Here is an 18,993-nt window from a genome sequence, read left to right as displayed (position 1 = left end):
ATAGAATTTAGGAGGCAATCACATGATGGTCTCACTTGCACAGAAAATGCTTTTGATATTTAATACCCATTTAAAATTTTTTAAGTCCTTAGTAAAATGGGAATAGATGAATGCCTCTTTAGCCAGAGAAAACATATTTCTCAAATCATGCTAATTGATAAAATACTTTATAAAAGGATACCCATTAATATCAAGAATAAAACATGTCTATCTACCATTACTAGAAGTAAAAAAAGGGAACAAGATAAAAAAATTTAAGGAGGCAAATTTGTAGATGATATAATTGTGCCTGGAAAATACAAGAAAATTATCTGAACATGATTGTAAAAATAGAATTATTCATTGGTTAGATACAAATTTATTATTTAAATTAATTGCTGCCCTATTTAAAATAAAACCTAAGTAAATAAACATAATGAAGGCAAGTTTTTAATAATAAAAACAAGGATGGGGAGCCTGGGTGGCTCAGTCAGTTGAACATTCAACTCTTGATTTCAGCTCAGGTAAAGATCTTGTGGTTTGTGAGTTCTAGCCCTGTGTCAGGGTCTGTGCTGACAGCATGGAGCCTTCTTGGGACTCTCTCTGCACCCCCCTCAAAAATAAATAAACATTTAAAAAATAAATAAAAACAAGGATAAAATACTTAGGAATAAACAAGAAATCTCAAGATTTATAGAAAAACATTAAACTGTTAAAGAGAAGTATAATAATAACTTACTCAATGGGAAGGAAGAAATAGCAATTATCCCAAAATCAAATTTATACATTTATGAGATCTCAATAAAAAATATCAACCAGATATTTTTTTGATCTAAACTAACATCCCAAATTTGATAGGGAAAATTTTAAAAGAACAGTCACAACAGCCCTACCTAATATTAAAGTAAAAAATCACAGTTATTGAAGTACTGTACTGTAGCTTCTTTAGTCAATTAAAGTATAGAAATAAATTGAATTATATATGGAAACTTAGTACATGATTAAAGGTGCCTTTTCGAAAGCTTGTAACCTAGAGGGAAAATATGGATTATTCAATGGAGGTTAGAAAACTCTGGGGGAGTTGGAAAAAATACCCCTACCTCACATGGAGGGGTTTACATGGAAATGTATTCTTGGTGGCTCAAACAAATACACACTTTTACTACTAGGAATTTATCCTTCATGAGTAATTCCCCCCAAATAAGAATATTCATCATAGCAATATTTGTGATATTTAAAGACTGGAATATCCCTGAATGTTCATTTAAAAAGATTTTTTTTACAATTCCCTTATTCTAATAAAGTAGGATACTAAGCAAGCATCAGAATGCCATAGGATGCTGCTGTGTGAAAATGGGGATGTGTATGTGTGTGTCTTTTTGTTTTTTTTAATCTATAAGTTATCTCCCAAAGGATATATCATAAGTGAGTAACAGTGATTACATCAAGAAGGAAACCAGAAGAGTATAGGAAGAGAGATTCATTTCCACTTTACACCCTTTTGTATATTTTTTTATATTTTATACCATGTGCATGTAACACCTACTCCAGTAATCAAAAAATAATGTTTAAGGAAAAACAAAATAAAGTAAAAATGGTAAAAGAAAGCCTTCACTTAAATAGCGGTACTTTATAATCAGAATTTGGTTGAAATTCTAATTGTGCCTCTTGCTAAAAGTCTAACCTCAAATTATTTTTCCTTTCTGAATGTCAGTTGCCTCATTTACACTTGTGAACAAAGAGCCTACTGGACGTGGCTGAAGTGAAAAGTAAATGAGATTTCTAAACAGCTAAGCACAGTGTCAGGTAAATGTGATGGGTCCAGTATAAATTGTGGCTATCATCATATTTTGTCATTTAATCTTCATAAAAACCTTTTCACAAGAGGAAGAAAGTGTGTTGTTTTGGTTACCCCACCCCATTTTACAAGTGAGGGAAGTGGGCTTGATTCATAAAATTTCATGTCTCATTTTCTTCCATTCACATCTGAATTCAGAAAGAAAAAATTGTGATATGTAAGCTCCAGACTTGAGACAGCAATTCCAGTGAAGTTCACGTCTAGACAATATGGGTTGCAAACCCGGGTTTTTCAACAATTAATCATTGCACATTGACCATGATGTTGCTCTTCCCACTGAGCACTATCTTATTACTCAGTAAAAGATAATGTATGAAAATATCATATGACTTCACTCATATGAGCACTTTAAGACACAGAACAGATGGACACAAGAGAAGGGAAGCAAAAATAATATAAAAACAGGGAGGGGGACAAAACATAAGAGACTCTTCAATATGGAGAACAAAATATGGTTACTGGAGGGATTGTGGGAGGGGGGATGGGCTAAATGGGTAAAGGGCATTAAGAAATCTCCTGAAATCACTGTGGCACTATATGGTAACTAACTTGGATGTAAATTAAAAAAAAAAAAAAAAAAAAGATAATGTATGAGAGTGTGTGTAAAATAGCCATAACTCTAGAAAATCACTCATTAGACAAGTTTAAGAGTGCTCAGGCCTTTTCAAGCCACTGTAATTAAGAGTGTTAGTTTTTTTTATGAACCAAGGCGAAATGTGATAAAGTACCATTTCACTCTCCATTTCTTGGTTCCAGGGTACTACTGTATTGCATTACTGTCTTTGGTCTTTTTCAATTGCAAGGAGTTTCCCAACCCAGAGAAGTTTGATCCAGGACACTTTTTGGATAAAAATAGCAGCTTCAGGTAAACAATACTTTGTGCCCTTTTCCCTTGGTTACTACAAATACATCCACCCAGGTCATACACATGCACATTCTGGACAGTTGTTAGCTTCACTGAGTTTATGGCATAAATAAGCAATGTACTGGTGATAGCCAAGTCAATCAAATCAAATTGTTACAATTCTCCAAATCTGGATGAAGCCATTTAAGTTTGTACACCAGTAAGATCAGGCAAGTCATCCAGGAACTATTTTGTGTTTGGTAATTGAGTATAATGCATGGTTTTTTGTTTACTGTTTGTTTATTTTGAGAGAGAGAGCAAGTGCGAAAGCACAAGTGGGGGAGGGGCAGAGAGAGGGAGAGAGAATCCCAAGCATGCTCCATGCCAACAGCACACACAGAGCCCTACACAGGCTCAAACCCATGAATTGTGAGATCATGACCTGACCTGAGAGTCAGATGCTTAACCCACTAAGCCACCCAGGTGCCCCCAATGCAAGTTTTTAAAGAAACCAAAGAAAGTCCAATTCAGATGTCATATATCACCAGCTGACCAAGGAATTTGTTTTTGCATACTTTTGTCTGTTGATCTCCCCTTTGTACTACAGACTTTTCCAAAACAAAATGTACCCATTTCTGTTTTTTGCAAACTGTTAACCATTATTAATTTTCTGATTTCTGAAGCCAGGGGCCATCAAAAAGATCTTGGTCATTTTCTCTTCTTTCTTCCCCTCTGAAATTCAGAGCCCCACATATCCTTGCCTCTGTGCAGGAGCTGGTTGGCTGGCTTCCAGTTATTATTCCCCATAAGGTCATACAGACAACTTAGGATTGGTCAGCACACATTTTTTTTTCCTTGTTATCCTATCCAATCATTTTATTGGTAGTTTCAAAACTAACAGTTGATATGTTTTGCTTCTAATTACAATGATAAGTGTTCAACATAAAAAATGGAAAATGCAGAAAAGCAAACCAAAAAAATAAAAATGTTACCCTACAGAGATAATCACTGTCAATATTTTACTATATACACTAAGTGCTCTTGAGCTCTCCTGTCACCCTCTTCTCTCCACCTTTCAGCCTGCCCTTCTCTCCCGCACTGCCAACGCTGAGTTGGGTTGAGGCCACAGCACCAGAGGGAGAGGAGGAGCCAGAGCTGGGAGCCAGCTGTGGCCTGGGAGTACATGGCCTCCTATTAGGAAAGTGGCAAGAAGAAAGTCTACTACCAAGATGGTGACATTGGAAATTATTTTTATGGACAGGGTCAGCCTATGAAATCTCATAGAATCCTCATGACCCATAACTTGCTGTGAACTTATGGGTTATATAGAAAAATGAAAATATACAGTTCCCATAAAACCACGGCTGAAGAAATGACAAAATACCACAGTGATGAGTATCTCAAATGTCTGCATTCAATAAGACCAGGTAACATGAACATGTCTGAGTATCGTAAGCAGATGCAGAAATTTAGTGATGGAGACAATTGCCCAGAGTTTCATGGACTCTGAGTTTTGTCAGCTTTCAACTAGTACTTGGGGCTTTGAAGTCAAACAAACCTCAAACCGATACGGCTGTTAACTGGGCTGGAGGATTACATCATGCTAAGAAATCCGAAGAATTAGGATTCTGTTATGTTAATGATACTGTACTTGCCACCCTTAAATTACTGAAGTATCACCAGAGAGTCTTATATATTATTGATATTCATCATGGTGATGGTGCTCAAGAAGCTTTTTATGTAACAGACCATGTAATGACTGTATCTTTCCATAAATATGGGGAACACTTACCTGGAACAGGAGACTTGAGGGACATTGGTGCAAGAAAAGGCAAATACTCTTGTCAATTTTCCAATAAGAGACGGTATAGATGATGAGTCAGATGGGCAGCTATGTAAGCTTATTATCTCAAAAGTGATGGAGATGTATCAGCCTAGTGCTATGGTTACAGTGTGGTGTGGACTCACTGATGAGACTTGGTTGCTTCAATCTGATGGTCAAAGGTCATGCTAAATGTGTAGCAGTTGTAAAAACTTTCAATTTACCATTAACTGATGCTTGGCATGTGGGGTGGATAGACAATCTAATGTTGCCTGATATTGAACATGTAAGACTGCAGCCCACCCATAATTGTGAAGTTTCCAGTGAATTGCCACATAATGATTACTTTGAATATTTTGGACCAGTCTTCAAACTGCGTATTAGTTCTTCAATCATGACAAACCAGAACACCACAGAATTTATGGAAAAGATAAAACAGCATTTATTCAAAAATTTACACATGCTACCTCATGCACGTGGCATCCAGATTCAAACTATTCCAGAAGATGCTGTTCAGGAAGACAGTGAAGACGAAGATGGAGAAGATTCAGATAAGAGAATTTCTATTTGAACATCAGGTAAATAGATAGCTTGTGATGAGGGATTCTCAGTTCTGAGGAGGAAGGAAAAGGAGATCGTAGAAATGCTATCATAAAGAAAAAGCAAAGAAAGCTAGAATCAAAGAAGACAAGAAGGAAACTGAGGGCAAAAAAAAGTAGATGTTACGAAAGAAGAGAAATCCAAGGACAAGAGTAGTGAAAAAACAAATACCAAAGGAGCCAAATCAGAACAGCTCAGCAACCTTTGAATTAGAGTTTCACCAATTTCAGAAACCATAAAAAAGAGAGAAAAGGAAGAATTTTTTTTTCTTTTTGAAGACTTCTGGTTTCATTTTAGACTAGCTTGGCATGGACTGTTTATTTTCAAAATGGCTTGTTTTTGTTTTTGTTTCTTGTGGCAAGTTTTATTGTGAGTTTTCTAATTATAAAGCAAAGTTTCTTTTCTCCATCATGCTTTATGTAATAGTATTTAAAATTGATGTTACTCTGTCCAAAAATCGATCTATTAAAAGAAGTAACTGGGAGGCACATGGGTGGCTCAGTCAGCTGAGTGTGCGACTTCGGCTCAGTCATGATCTTGCAGTTCGTGAATTGAGCCCCACATCAGGCTTGCTGCTGTCAGCACAGAGCCTGCTTTGTATCCTCTGTTCTCCTCTCTCTACTCCTCCCCCATTTGCATTCTCCCTCTCCCTCCCTCCCTCAAAAATAAACATTGAAAAAAAAGTAATTGGACTTTCTGAGCTGATTTTTCCATCCTTTGTAATTCTCTTTATTAAAAAACAATTATACTTGGAGGAAAAAACCCACAAAACTACAGTAATTAATACTGTGTGACTCTGGCATACAGATAGACATATAGATTGAAGATACAGAAATGGATCCAGAAATGAAACCTCACATAGTCCATTGATTTTCAACAAGGGTATCAAGACAACTTAATAGGGAAAGAATAGTTATTTCCACAAATGGGGCTGGGATAACGATATTCACATGCAAAAGAATGAAGTTGGACCTCTTCCTTAAACCATACACAGAAATTAACTCCTAAGTGGCTCATAGACCTAATGTAAGAGTTAAAACTATAAAACTCTTAGAAGAAAAATAGGAGAAAATCATGACCTTGAGTTAGGCAATAGTTCTTGAAATGACACCAAAAGCACAAATAACAAAAACAAGATAATCTAGACATCATCAAAATTTTAAACCTTTGTGCTTCAAAGGGCAGCATCAAAAAAGTGAAAAGATAACCCGCAGAATGGGAAAAGATATTTGCAAACCATATCTGATATGGAACTTGTACCCAGAATATATAAAGAACTCTGGTAACTCAGCAATAAAGACAAATAACCCAATTTCAAAAATGGGCAAAGGGCTTGAACATTTCTACAAAGAAGATATATGAATGGCCAATAAACAAATGAAAAGTTCATTAAGATCACTGGTTACCAGAGAAATGCAAAGCAAAGCCACATGGAATACCACTTTACACCCACTGTGATGGCTAAAATAAAGACAGATAAGAACAAGTACTTAAATAATATGGAGAAGCTAGAATCTTTATGAATTTCTGGTGAGAATGTAAAATGGTGCAGCCACTTTGGAAAACAGCTTGGCAGTTCCTCAAAATGCTAAGCATAAGATTACCATATGACCAACAATTTTGCTCCAAGGTATATATACCCAGAACAAATAAAACCTATGTCCACACAAAAACCTGTACGAGAATATTCATAGTAGCATTGTTCATAATAGCCAAAAAGTAGAAACAACCCAAATGTCTATCAACTGGTGAATGGATAAACAAAATGGAATAGCCATACGATGGAATATTATCTGGCCATAAAAAGGGAATGAATACATGCTACAATGTGGATAAACCTTGAAAACATGCTAAATAAAAGAAGCCAGACACAAAAGATTACATATCGTATGATCCCATTTATATGAAATGTCCAGAACAGGCAAATCAATAGAGACAGAAAGCAGAGTCGTGGTTGCTTAGGTCTGGAAAGTGACAGCAAATGAGCACAGAGTTTTGGGGGCTGGGGGTGAGCTGATGATAATATTCTAAAATTAAATTGCAGTGATGACTGCACAACTGTTTTCTAAAAACCGCTGAGCTGTACACTTAAATGGATGAATTTTATAGTATGTGAATTATATCTTAATAAAACTTCTTTAAAAGAAAGAATATATATACAAGCCCCAAATTATAATTAGAACAAATTGTCCTGATAAAATAGAAGCATGATGACTGGAAAGTACTTCATGGCTCATAGGTGTCTTCTAAACCTTGCCTCAGGATATGCAGTGTCAAGACTCAGGTTCAAGAAAATATCCCAGCAGAAGGCATGCTGGAACGTCAGAAGTATGGGATTGAAACAGGCCAGTAAGAAGAAGGGAAATTTCCTAGTACCAGGCACCAACCAGAACTGGAAGGAATCGGGCTACTTACAGGGAGTCAGTCAACAGTCCAGTCTAGAGTTTCCAAGGGGCCTTGGTGAACTCAGGCTAGACAGGCTGATGTTGATGTATGAGGAGGATTTGATTTCACGCAAAGGTCTTGTCAGGTAAATAGGTATTTCTACACATTTGCAATCACAACAAGAAGGATTTAGGGCAAAATACCTTCGGCCTTAGTGATGTCAAATTTTAAATCCCAAGACTTTTACATAATTAGATCCAAAAGTTATAGTCAGAGTGATCATTTCTAGTTCTGAATTTTTCCTGAAGCTGGACTTAACTTTACATTTATGATTGTTTGGGATGAAATATCTCTCATCAATTTCCATTCTCAGGGGTCTTATAAGCCACACTCAAGAAGCTTGCTCAGGCCTCTCCTTCCTACTTTCGTTCCCTGTTAGTTTCTAACATGGAAGGGATCTGTTGATCTTCAGTGATGCTCCAGTTGCTCAAACTGAAAAAAATTTTCTTGCAGTCTTAGATGACAGTTTTTTATCTTTAGCATTAGTGCTTACTTCAGGAGGGAGCATAGAATAGAACAGAGCTAATAACAGGTTTTCAAATCTGATCATTTGTGACATTTTCCAGCTGTGTGACTTGGGGCAGGACCAGACTTTCTTGATCTTCATATAAAAAGTGGAATTGGTAACACCTACCTTCCAAGGTTAGGAGATTGAGGATGAATGAAACGTATGTATTTTCTCTGACAATTAGAAGGCGCTCATATGTGATGGTTTTTTACTCTCAAGTCACTGAAAATTCTCCCATAGTCAATGCAAATTTAAGTTTTTAGATATTCTTTTTTTTAAGTTTATTTATTTATTTTGAGAGAGAGAGAGTGGGGTAGGGGCAGAAAAGAGGGGAGCAGGCTCAGCGCTGTCAGCACAGAGCCCGATGCAGGCCTTGAACTTACGAAGCATGAGATCATGACCTGAGCTGAAATCAAAAGTGAGATGCCTAACCAACTGAACCACCCAGGTGCCCCAGTTTTTAGACATTCTTTGTAAACCATTCATTGCTTTTTCCCATTCTGTTTCCTGGACTCGTGTGAAATTCCAAGCTGAGGCACTATTCAACCAACTAATACTTGTTATTATATTTCTCTGGTATAATAGTGACATTGGGTCTCTCTTATACTTCTCACTGTAATACTGTATTTCTCTGAATTTAAGATGCCATCTGTTTGAAGATACGTCTAGTTTCAGAGACATTAAAATGTGAAATAAGAGCACATATAAATATAGTTGCCCCCTACTACTTTTGGACCCATGGTCCATTGCTCAAAGTCTGATGTACATTAGTCCCTTCATCCCAGATGACCAGATCACTTAGAATCAGGCTTCTTTTTTTTCAGTTAACCTTCTGCCTGATACTGTGATACCTGATATGATGTCATATCAGTAAACACACATTACATTAGTTTTTTTTCAAACTCAGAACCACTTTACTCCAACAAGGATAAGGATTACACAGGTACAAGCTATTGACAAATTAGGCAATACTGGTACACAGAACAGATTTCAGAGTCCATGCTGTGCATGCTTTCCACTGGCTGGAGGGCAATCTGAGTCAACATGTCACTGAACCAATGATTGCCCTGTTGGAATTAGGGTTCGTGGGGGCATATGGAAGAGCCTGGTTTTCTGAAATTCCACTTAGTCATTTCCTGCCCTGTTCTAAAGTCAACAAAATGTAAATGCAGAGGAGGTAGTTCATTATTTGTTATTGCTTTTCAACATTTGTTTAATTCTGTTCTATAATTCACGTATAGGCTAGGGACTGGGAATCCTGAAACAAGATATTGCCTCTGGGCTTAAGGACCTTATATTTTAATCAGGGAAGACAAACAAGTAAGCCAACAATTACAGCATAATACTATGTAGAGAAGTGTGCACAGAGTTTTATGAAACAGAGGGAAGGACACTGAATCAGACTAGGGGTAAGTGAAAGGAAAGATTTAGAGAAAATGATGCCTAACTTAGATTTGAAACACAAATAGGAGGCAGATAGCTTCCAAGTGGAGAGAGAGAAGGTATCAAACCTCTTTTCTGTTGGTGTATCTTACCATAATTTTTAGAGATTGGGGGGAAACACGTAGAGGCTTTGAAGGATTGTGGGTTGTTTGGTATGGCTAGCAGGAAGGAAAGGTGTTGGGGAAGAGAGATCTGATGTGGGACAGGCAGTAAACACAAGGCCATAGAGAGCCTGGTTGCCAGGGAAAGAGCTTGAACTTAACTGAGGAGAGTGGAGAACCAAAAAAGGATCTGAACAGTGATGGGAGGGGCGAACAGGAGACAAGGTGTGGTTTGCGCCAAGAAAAATGTCGCTGGCTGCAGTGTGACACATGCAGCGGGAGGAGGTTGAGTCCGAGGCAGGAAGGCAGATCCAGTCCAGGATGAATGAGAACAGAACTGAGACAATGGCGGTAGAGGTGAAGAGCATGGGGCAGCTGTGAGGATGATTAAGAAAGAGAATGGAGAGGGCTTAGGGAGTGAGGACATTTGGGAAATGGGTGAGAAGGGAGAACTTACAACAGTTCCCATGTTTTTGACTTGGGCAACAGGTGGTGCCGTTTCCCAAGAGGAGCGGCTAAGAGACACTGTGTTTAGATTCGAAGGGGTTGCATTTGAGGTCCCTGAGGAACAAGCAAAAGGGGAAAGCATCCTAGTCAAGGAGATAAGAAATTAATCAATACACCCAATGTATACATAGCACTCCATAGTTTACACCAAACCTTTATCTATAAGTGAGACATGACTGGAGCCGACAGCTTGGGGGTGAGGTCTCAGGGGAGTTTACCTGGAGGAGAGCAGCCAGCCTGTCTAGGGAGCACAGAAATCCAGCACTGGAGGTTGGGGCTAGATTCAAAAACTAGAGGAAACCCCAGAGGATTTTTACCTTCTGCAAAATCCTGAAAGGGCTGCATTTAAAAGAAAATGAATTCAAGAGTATTTATCCTGAAAAACTGGAGTTAAAGATAGTAGGAAAAGGTCATTTTGGGTTCACCTCTAACTCTTGAAACCAACTGAAAACAAAATAAAATAGCAAAGAGTTAAAAAGAAACTTCTACCTTCAATAAATAAGGGACATGTTACAGAACGAAACTGTAAAGAATGACTGACAGATGAAATTAATTTTGATCTAGAATATGTGAGCACACAAAGCCAACACATTCCTGCACAGACTCTGAGAAGGAGATCACTTTACCTAAAATGAAGTGTCGTGTTCCTGGGGAGTACATCCAGTGACCCTCCATGGGTAGCATGCCAAGGTCTAAGGTGGATCAGAGATGATCAAATGTTCTGCAGTATCTGTCCTCTCTTTTTATTGTAACAGAACTGATTTTTAGCTGGGCTTATGGCTGTCTGGGACAAAAACTACATGTACCAGCTTCCCTTCCATGTAGGCACGACTATGTGACTGCCTTCTGGCCTGTGAAATGTAAGTGGAAGCCATGGTGTAAACCTAGGAAGTTTGTTTTTGTTTTTATTTTTATTTTCTCAGCAGCTTTATTTATCATGCATACACCACATACAAGTGGAATCATGCAATAATTAGGTTTTTGGTGACTGGCTTCCTTCATTTAGCATAATGGTTAAAAGGTTCATCCGTGTTACAGCATGTACGAGTACTTCATTCCTGTTTATTGCTGAATATGTATAAACCACATTCCCGTTATCCATTCTCACTGGCAGTGTGTGAGAGTGGGAAGTTTGCTTTTAAAGGAAGAAAGTGGGCTCCTTCTTGGTGGCTGGAATGTCTGTCCAGGCATCAGCACAGCCTTAAAGCTTGGAGAGTACATGACTTTTTATGAGGACTCTATTATCAAGACCTGTGGAATAGAAAAGACGCTGACAGCCTTGATTTTTATGGCAGGTTTTGACCAGTAAACAAAACTTATTTTGGACAAATACATTTTGGAAAGGTATCAACCTAATATCATGGAAAGAATAACTTGTATCAGGTTTAAATTGCATTTCTGTTGTCTTTTTTTTTGTGTGTGTCTCCACAAATTTGTTGTTTAATATGTAATGATGGGAAACAATAAACTTAGTTTTTCTTCTGAAGAAAAAAAACAGGGGGAGGGAGGAAGGGAGAAAGAGGAGCCACAGTTTTTTAACAATGATGATAAACATTGTACCATTTTAAATCTGAACGACAGCTCAACACTTGTGAGAGTTATGGACACAGAGCTGAATATAAATTTTACAGCATGACCAATAATGTGACTAACAGAAATCTGGAGTCATTAGACTGCAAAGGAGCTTTTAGGAGAAGGGAAAACTCACTTCAAGTTTGGGGTGGGGCACCTGGGTGGCTTAGTCTATTAAGCATCTGACTTGTGATCTCAGTTCAGGTCTTGATCTCAGTGTTGTGAGTTCAAGCACCGTGTTGTTGGGCTCCACGCTGGGTGTGGAGCCTACTTAAGAAAAAAAAAAAAAAAAAAAGCTTTCTGATGGCTTCTCCTTACTCTTGGAATAAAATCTGAACCCCTTGCCACACGAATAAAGTGTGTGCCACTTTCCTATTCTCCCATTGGATGTGTGGCCTCCTTGGTCTCCAAGCTCCTACACTGGACTGGCTCTCCAGTCCCGAGACCAGCCATCCCTCACTGCTCTGGGTGTGTGCCCTGTCTCCACATCTACCTGGACTGCTCTCTGTCCCCAGAGAGTCCCCTGATTGACTCCTTTGATGATGCAAAGCTCAAGTCAAATGTCACTTGCACAGGCCATCTCTGATCCCCAAATGGAATCAGCCACCCCAACTCACCCTAGCCCACCTTGGGCCAGTCTCTATCACCACATACTATTTTCTTCATAAATAAAATCTGAAAATATCTCCATCATTATGTATTTATTATTTATTTTCTACACACATACACACACACACACACACCATGAGAGTGGGGATCTTACCTGTCTTACTATCTATCCCCATACCAGAGTTTAACACAAAGTGTTGACTATATTTTTGTGGAATGAATAAATGAACAAACAAAAAGCTCTGTTACCACATGGACCAAATAGTTACCATCTAACAATGAAATATGGGGTTGAAAAACATAACAGCATCACGACCACCATCCCTTAATGATTTCTATGCTTTTTTTTTAAATTTAGAGCCATTATTTGGCATTTTATTTCATCTTACAAAGAGATATTTTTCTAAAGGCAAGCAATTCCTTCAGCTTTATTTCAACTTCTTTTTCTTCTGTTAAGTCTGTTAAGACCCTATGATCCCTTTTTTGGAAAATTATTCATCTATCCTTCTATCTGTGAATTCATTCATTTTAACAAACATTTATTGAGTACCTAGTATGTGCTAAGCAGTATTCTAAACATTGAGGACAAAGCAGTGAAAAAAACAACTCAGTAATCCTGCCTTCCTGCAGCTTATATCTTAGTAGTGAATACAAAAAACAAAAAAAAAGGAATAATTACATAATATGCCTCTAGGTAATGATAAGTATTACAAAGAAGAGTCCAGTAAAGGGATAGAGAATGGAAAGAGATAGCAGCCTGGGACTAGTTTAGGTGGATAGGAAGGTCAGAGCCAGCCTCTCTAAAGTGGTGGAATTTGAGTGTGAACTTAAATGATGTAAAGGGAAAAGCCACACAGATTTAGGAAAGAGCATTCCAGGCAGGGAAAATAGCAACTAAAAAGGCCCTGGGGCAGAAATGAGCTTAGTATGTCCAAGGAATAGAAAGGACATTGTGACTGTTGCTTACTAGGCCTTGATGTCACTTTAAGTATGGTGGGAAATTACTGAACTATTTTGATTTGGAAAGTCATTTGATTTATGTTTTAAAAACTCTGGCTATGATGTTGTTAATAAAACTAGTGGGGCAAAAATAGAAACAGGAAAATATTCAAGGAGGTGGTTGTCATTATCCAAAGAAGAAATACATGGTGAGGCTATTGTCATCATTCAAGCTAGAAATGTATGGTTACCTGGACTAGGATGACAGTGGTCAAGGTGAGAGAAGTAGTCAGTTTCCAGATATATCTTAAAGCGGAGTCTGTATAACTTGGTGACATGATGAGTAACATAAAAAGAGGGGCACCTGGGGGGCTCAGTAGGTTAAGCGTCCGACTTTGGCTCAGGTCATGATCTCATGGTTCATGAGCTCTCATGAGTTCGGGCTCTGTGCTGACAGCTCAGAGCCTGGAGCCTGCTTTGGAATTGTCTCCCTTTCTCTTTGCCCCTCCCCCGCTTGCACTCTGTCTTTCTCCTTCTCTCTCTCAAAATAAATAAACTTAAAAAAAATTTAAAAAGAGGCATTGTAGATGAGTCTCAGGTTTTGACCTGAGAAATTGGATCAATTGTGGTAATATTTCCCAGTTTGAGGAGGCAGATGAGGGAAAGAGCAAATTTAATTTAAGAGTCATCCCAATGGAATTGCCTATCACCAATTGATAGTAGGGGTTATTCTCAGCTGATGGGGTGTGGGGGTAGCATCTTATTTTTTTCCTTGTTCTTTTCTGTATTGTCTGCATTTTTATAACAAACATATTTCATTTTTACTTAAGCATATAAAGTCATTTTTAAAAAAGAATTATTTTCAAGGTACCCTTAAGAACAGGAAGCCAAATTGGAGGCAGTGTCATGATATAACCAGGCCAACGTGACAGAGGCATTCTGGCATTGTGGAAAGCTTTGGAGTCAGACAACGAATTTAATCTCCAGATTTGCCAGATGTAAGTTGTATGATCTGGGAAAATCATTTAAATTTTAGGGGTTCTCATATATGTAAATGGGACATAATGGTCCCCTTAGGGGCACGTGGGTGGCTCAGTCACTTGAGCGTCTGACTCTTGATTTCAGCTCAGGTCATGATCCCAGCATCGTGGGATTGAGCCCCATGTTGGGCTCTGTGCTGAGCATGGAGCCTGCTTAAGATATTCTCTCTCTCTCTCTCTCTCTCCCCCCCTCCTCCCTCCCTCCCTCCCATTGCCCCTTACCCTGCTCATGCTCTCTCTAAGAAATAAAATTAAAAGATAATAAAATAAATAGGAGCTAAGACCAAGCCTAACTAGGGAGAGGCCTCTTTAGGTGAGAGGATCAGGGGAAGGTCCCATGTGACAAGCTGTGAGAAGAACAGTCCAGCAAGGAGCATCGGTAGGAGCTTGGTCTGTCCTGAGGACCAATATTCTTTACTCTCCATGCTTGGCCAGGTCCTCTTTGCTCTGCTCTCTCATAACACTTAAACCCCAAATCTATCTCAGAGAGTGATTGGTGATTTGAATGGCGCTGGATGTATGATTCATCTATATGTCTAGCCCACTAATGTTTATTAAGCAGGGTTAAATGACATTGAGACTGTCCTGCAGGAGCTCAGAGTTACTGCTGGATGATAGAAAGAAATTTTAAAGTTTAAAATTTAAAACCCACAACCTCTGCCTTCTCTCTCTGTCTCTGTCTCTGTCTCTCTCTCTCTTCCCCCTCCTTCTCACTCCCTCTCTCCCTTGTCTAGGGTCTAGGGAGGAGTAACAGCAGGAGGAGGACTGCTGCCCACTTCCCTACTTAATGTTAACATCCTTCTACCCCTCCTCAATCCCTTACAAGTTTTGGTGAGCTCCTTTCTTTGCTCACATGTCCCTGGTGGGACCTTACTTCTGCTGCATATCTGTACTCACTGGAGCTAGTTGAGTAGGATGTTGGGCTCACTGCGCTGAAGGGTGCTGAGTTCAGGCCCTCCTCCACTACTTACTTAGTTGTGTGACCCTGGGAAAATCCCTCCTCTGAAACGGGAATTACAGTACCCTCCTCCCCAGGCTGTCGTGGGGAATAAATAAGGAGCTAGTTGGCACCCTGTAAAACAATGTAGAATTGTGAAGTAGTGGAGATTTCTTGGACCAGGCAGGGGGTAACTGTGAGGATACTGAGAACCCAGGAAAGAGGAAGTGCCTAAAATCTGCCCTCTTTCTCACATCTCATCACTGTGGCTCTGACCCTCCTGCCTTCGTCTTTCACTCTTGAGGACCCTTGTGATCACACAGGGCTGGGCCAGGTAATCCTTCTGTCTCAAGATTAGCTGATAAGCAGCCATAATTCCATCTGCAAACTTCTTTGTGCCTTGCCGTGTAACATCACACACTCCCAGCTTCTAGGGATTAGAATGTGGACATTTTGGGGGGCCTATTATTACACCTGCCACAGTGGGAGACAGGACCTTCTGATCTAATTCAGTGCCCACATGCTCTCCCAAACCCAGCAAAGCTGTTACGTGACCCAGCTCAGTGGTCCCAAGTGAATACATACATCATGTCCCCCACAGTGTTGTGTTTGTTCAGCCATAGCTTTGAGGATAGGGACTGCCTTTTCCGCTATTGATTGTCACGTCACTAGAATGTAAGCACCACATGAGCAGGGGTCTTTGTTGGGGTTTATTCTATATCAAAAATAATAAGTAAAGCCATTAGCCTTTAATGGTAAAGGCCTTATGTATGTATTTGTTGAATGAATGAATTGTATGCCATCATCTAGCATGGTCTTGAGCACAGAATAATTGCTTAATGCTGCTGCTATTACTATTAATCTGCTAATCATATGTATGGAGCCCTTACTGTGTGCCAGGCACTGTGCAAAAGGCCTTACATGTGTTATCTTATCTGATCCACCCAACTCATGAGGAAGGACCTGTTTCTTCTCCATCCTATACAGAAGGAAATTGAAGTTTAGAGAAATTAATTAATTTGCCCAAGGTCAAATGACCTAAGAGGGAGTTGAACTTTACTTAAAATCATATCCTTATGCATTATGCTAAGTGAAATAAGTCAAAGACAAATACTGTATGATCTCACTTATATGTGGAATCTAAAAAAGCCAAGCTCATAGAAACAGAATGGTGGTTGCTAGGGGTTGGGGAGTGGACGAAATGAGATGTTGGTCAAAGGATACAAACTCCCAGCTGTAAGATGAATAAGTTCAGGAGATCTTATGTACAGCACAGTAACTGTAGTTAACAATACTCTATTATATACTTGGAAAGAGAGTAGATCTTAAATATTCTCGCCATATGCACACACATACAAACACACACACACACACACACACACACACACACACACACACACACTAAGATAAGTGAGGTGATAGAAGTGTTAACTGACCCTATCGTGGTAATCATTTTGCAACACATACATGTATTGAATCATCACATTGTATACCTTAAATGTACACAATGTTATGTTAATTTTATCTCATTAAAGCTGGAAAAAAATTTTTTTAATATCATATCTCTCTGACACTCAGACTCCTTCCACTTCTAGGTGTTTTGAGAGGCATTGCATGCATTCTGGCTTTAGGACATGTGTTCCGGTGCTCAAAGTGGAATCCCAGAGAAGTGCCAACCTCAGCTCTGATATATAGAGGGTTCCCTGTTTACAACAACCCAAAGTTCAAACAGGCAGGGAGGGTACATCCCTCTCCTAGAGAAGAGGAGTCATCTGTGTAGCATGAGTGAGGTCCCCTAAGAGCTATAGGCACATTTGCCAGAGAAAGGGGAATTCTTCTACCGAGGAACAATTTGGGCTTATCTGAGGGCCACTAAGCCAAGCCTTCAGTTGTCACAGTAGGTATTGTCCTAGAAAAAAGGCCTAATGTGTGACAGCGTCCGTAATGCCTTCACAGCCTTCTCTCTTGATTCACCACCTGGGGTGTCCGGATCTTATCAGATACCATGGGATTTTAGTAATGGGCGTAAGGCGGCAGCCCTATGCCACTACGAATTTGGTGTTTATCTAGGGTCAACCCTCTGGACCATTTGTGGGCCAGGTTGGCCTGGATATACAGTGTTCACCCGATATATCTAAGAGGGAATAGTGGTCTTTACTGACAGGTTATAAAAGCATTGGACTTCCTTGGGAAAGTTTGCTAGAGATAGAGCAGAAGGATGCAAGATGAAACATCATTAATGGATTTGTTCGTTCATTCATTTAACAAGGGTGCCTCTATGCCAGGCTCTGTGCTAGAGGCTGTCGGCCATCCGAGATGACAGGACCAGGGTGTCAGTGAGCCTGCACTATATCCTAACACCCACCAGGCACATAGTAGGTAAGTACATTAATAGGCAAAGCAATAAGAATTGGAAATACAAAGACTGATTGTAGTAGCAATTGCAAGGGGAGGTGAGGAAGACCCAGGATTGAGAGCTGGGTCGAGGCACCTGGGGAAACAGCTCAAGCAAAAGCAGGAAGGCAGGTGAAGAGGGCATGCTCAGAAGACAGTGTGTGGTGTGCTGAGTCTGGATGACAAGTCACACCTGGACCATGTAGGAAGGCCTTGAGGACCAGGCTGAGGCCTCTGGATTTTAACACTGCAGCACATGAAGATCTACTGAAACTTTGTTCTTGGAAAACAGGTGTAATTTATATACCATAAAATTCACTCATTTTAAGTGTACAATTCAATGAATTGTGCAGTCATTGCTATGATCCAGTTTTAGAGCATCCTCATTGCTCCAGCAAGATTCTTCATGCCTATTTACAGTAAATCCCCATTCCCATCTCCAGCCCCAGGCAATCGCTATTTTGATTTCTATCTCTGTAGGTTTACTTTTGTATGACAATTCCTATAGGTGGAATAATTTAATATGTGGTTTTTCATGTTGACTTCTTTCGTCTAGCATAGTGGTTTTGGAGTCCATCCATGTTGAAGTATTCAGTTATATGGTTATACCACATTTGATTTATTTATTTACTGGTTAATGCACATGTGGGTAGTTTCAACCTTTTGGCTATTATGATTAAGACTGCTATGAACATTCTTTTTTAAAAAAAACATTTATTTATTATTAAGAGACAAAGAGAGACAGAGCATGAGCATGGGAGGGGCAGAGAGAGGAGGAGACACAGAATCCAAAGCAGGCTCCAGGCTCTGAGCTGTCAGCACAGAGCCCGACGCAGAGCTCAAACTCACAAACTGTGAGATCATGACCTGAGCAGAAGTCGGACGCTTAACCGACTGAGCCACCCAGGTGCCCCAAGACTGCTATGAACATTCTTATGTGCAAGTCCTTGTTCTCTTGCATAGGTGCCCAGAGTGGAGTTGTTAGGTTATATAGTAAATTTATAGTTAACTGTGGGGGGAGGGACTGTACTTCATTCTTTTTCTTTTTTAAAAAAAAGCAGCTTTGGTGAGATCTAATTTGTATACCATAAAATTCACCTGCTTTAAGTATACAATTCAGTGAATTTTAGTAGATTTACAGAGTTGTACAATCTAATCTTGGAACACTTCTAACATCTTAAAAAGAAACCATCTGCCCACTTATAGTCATTCTACATTTCCACTCCCAGCTCTATGCAACCTTTTATTTACTATACATTTGCCTTTCATAAACATTTCATGTTAATTGGATCATATAATATGTGGTCTTTTGTATCTGACTTCTTTCACCAAGCATAATGCTTTTAAGGTTCATCCATGTTATACAATATGCCAGTACTTTATTCCTTTTTATTG

General features: G+C 39.3%; 1 protein-coding gene and 1 pseudogene across 9 annotated transcripts in view; both read left to right on the top strand.

Annotated features, from left to right (window-relative positions):
* Window positions 1-18,993, top strand: part of ERLIN1 (ER lipid raft associated 1) — a 58,226-nt gene that overhangs the window by 37,975 nt on the left and 1,258 nt on the right. For 2 of the 9 annotated variants that reach the window (XR_006209401.1, XR_006209398.1), the window contains exon 12: window positions 1,694-1,712. Coding sequence is in view for 3 of the 9 variants with exons in the window: in XM_042961119.1 (XP_042817053.1) it covers window positions 2,594-2,666 (73 nt within the window). In the remaining 6 variants the exon portion in view is untranslated. Of the gene's footprint in view, window positions 1-1,693; window positions 1,786-2,593; window positions 3,022-14,081; window positions 14,226-17,473; window positions 17,584-18,993 lie in introns of those variants that run through there. The other 7 variants (XR_006209402.1, XR_006209403.1, XR_006209404.1 and 4 more) reach the window with 7 other exon arrangements.
* On the top strand, window positions 2,876-5,651 carry LOC102948710 (annotated as a pseudogene).

Source organism: Panthera tigris, chromosome D2 (genome assembly GCF_018350195.1).
Source record: "Panthera tigris isolate Pti1 chromosome D2, P.tigris_Pti1_mat1.1, whole genome shotgun sequence".
NCBI lineage: Eukaryota > Metazoa > Chordata > Mammalia > Carnivora > Felidae > Panthera > Panthera tigris.
This window is presented reverse-complemented; position numbering and strand designations above follow the sequence as displayed.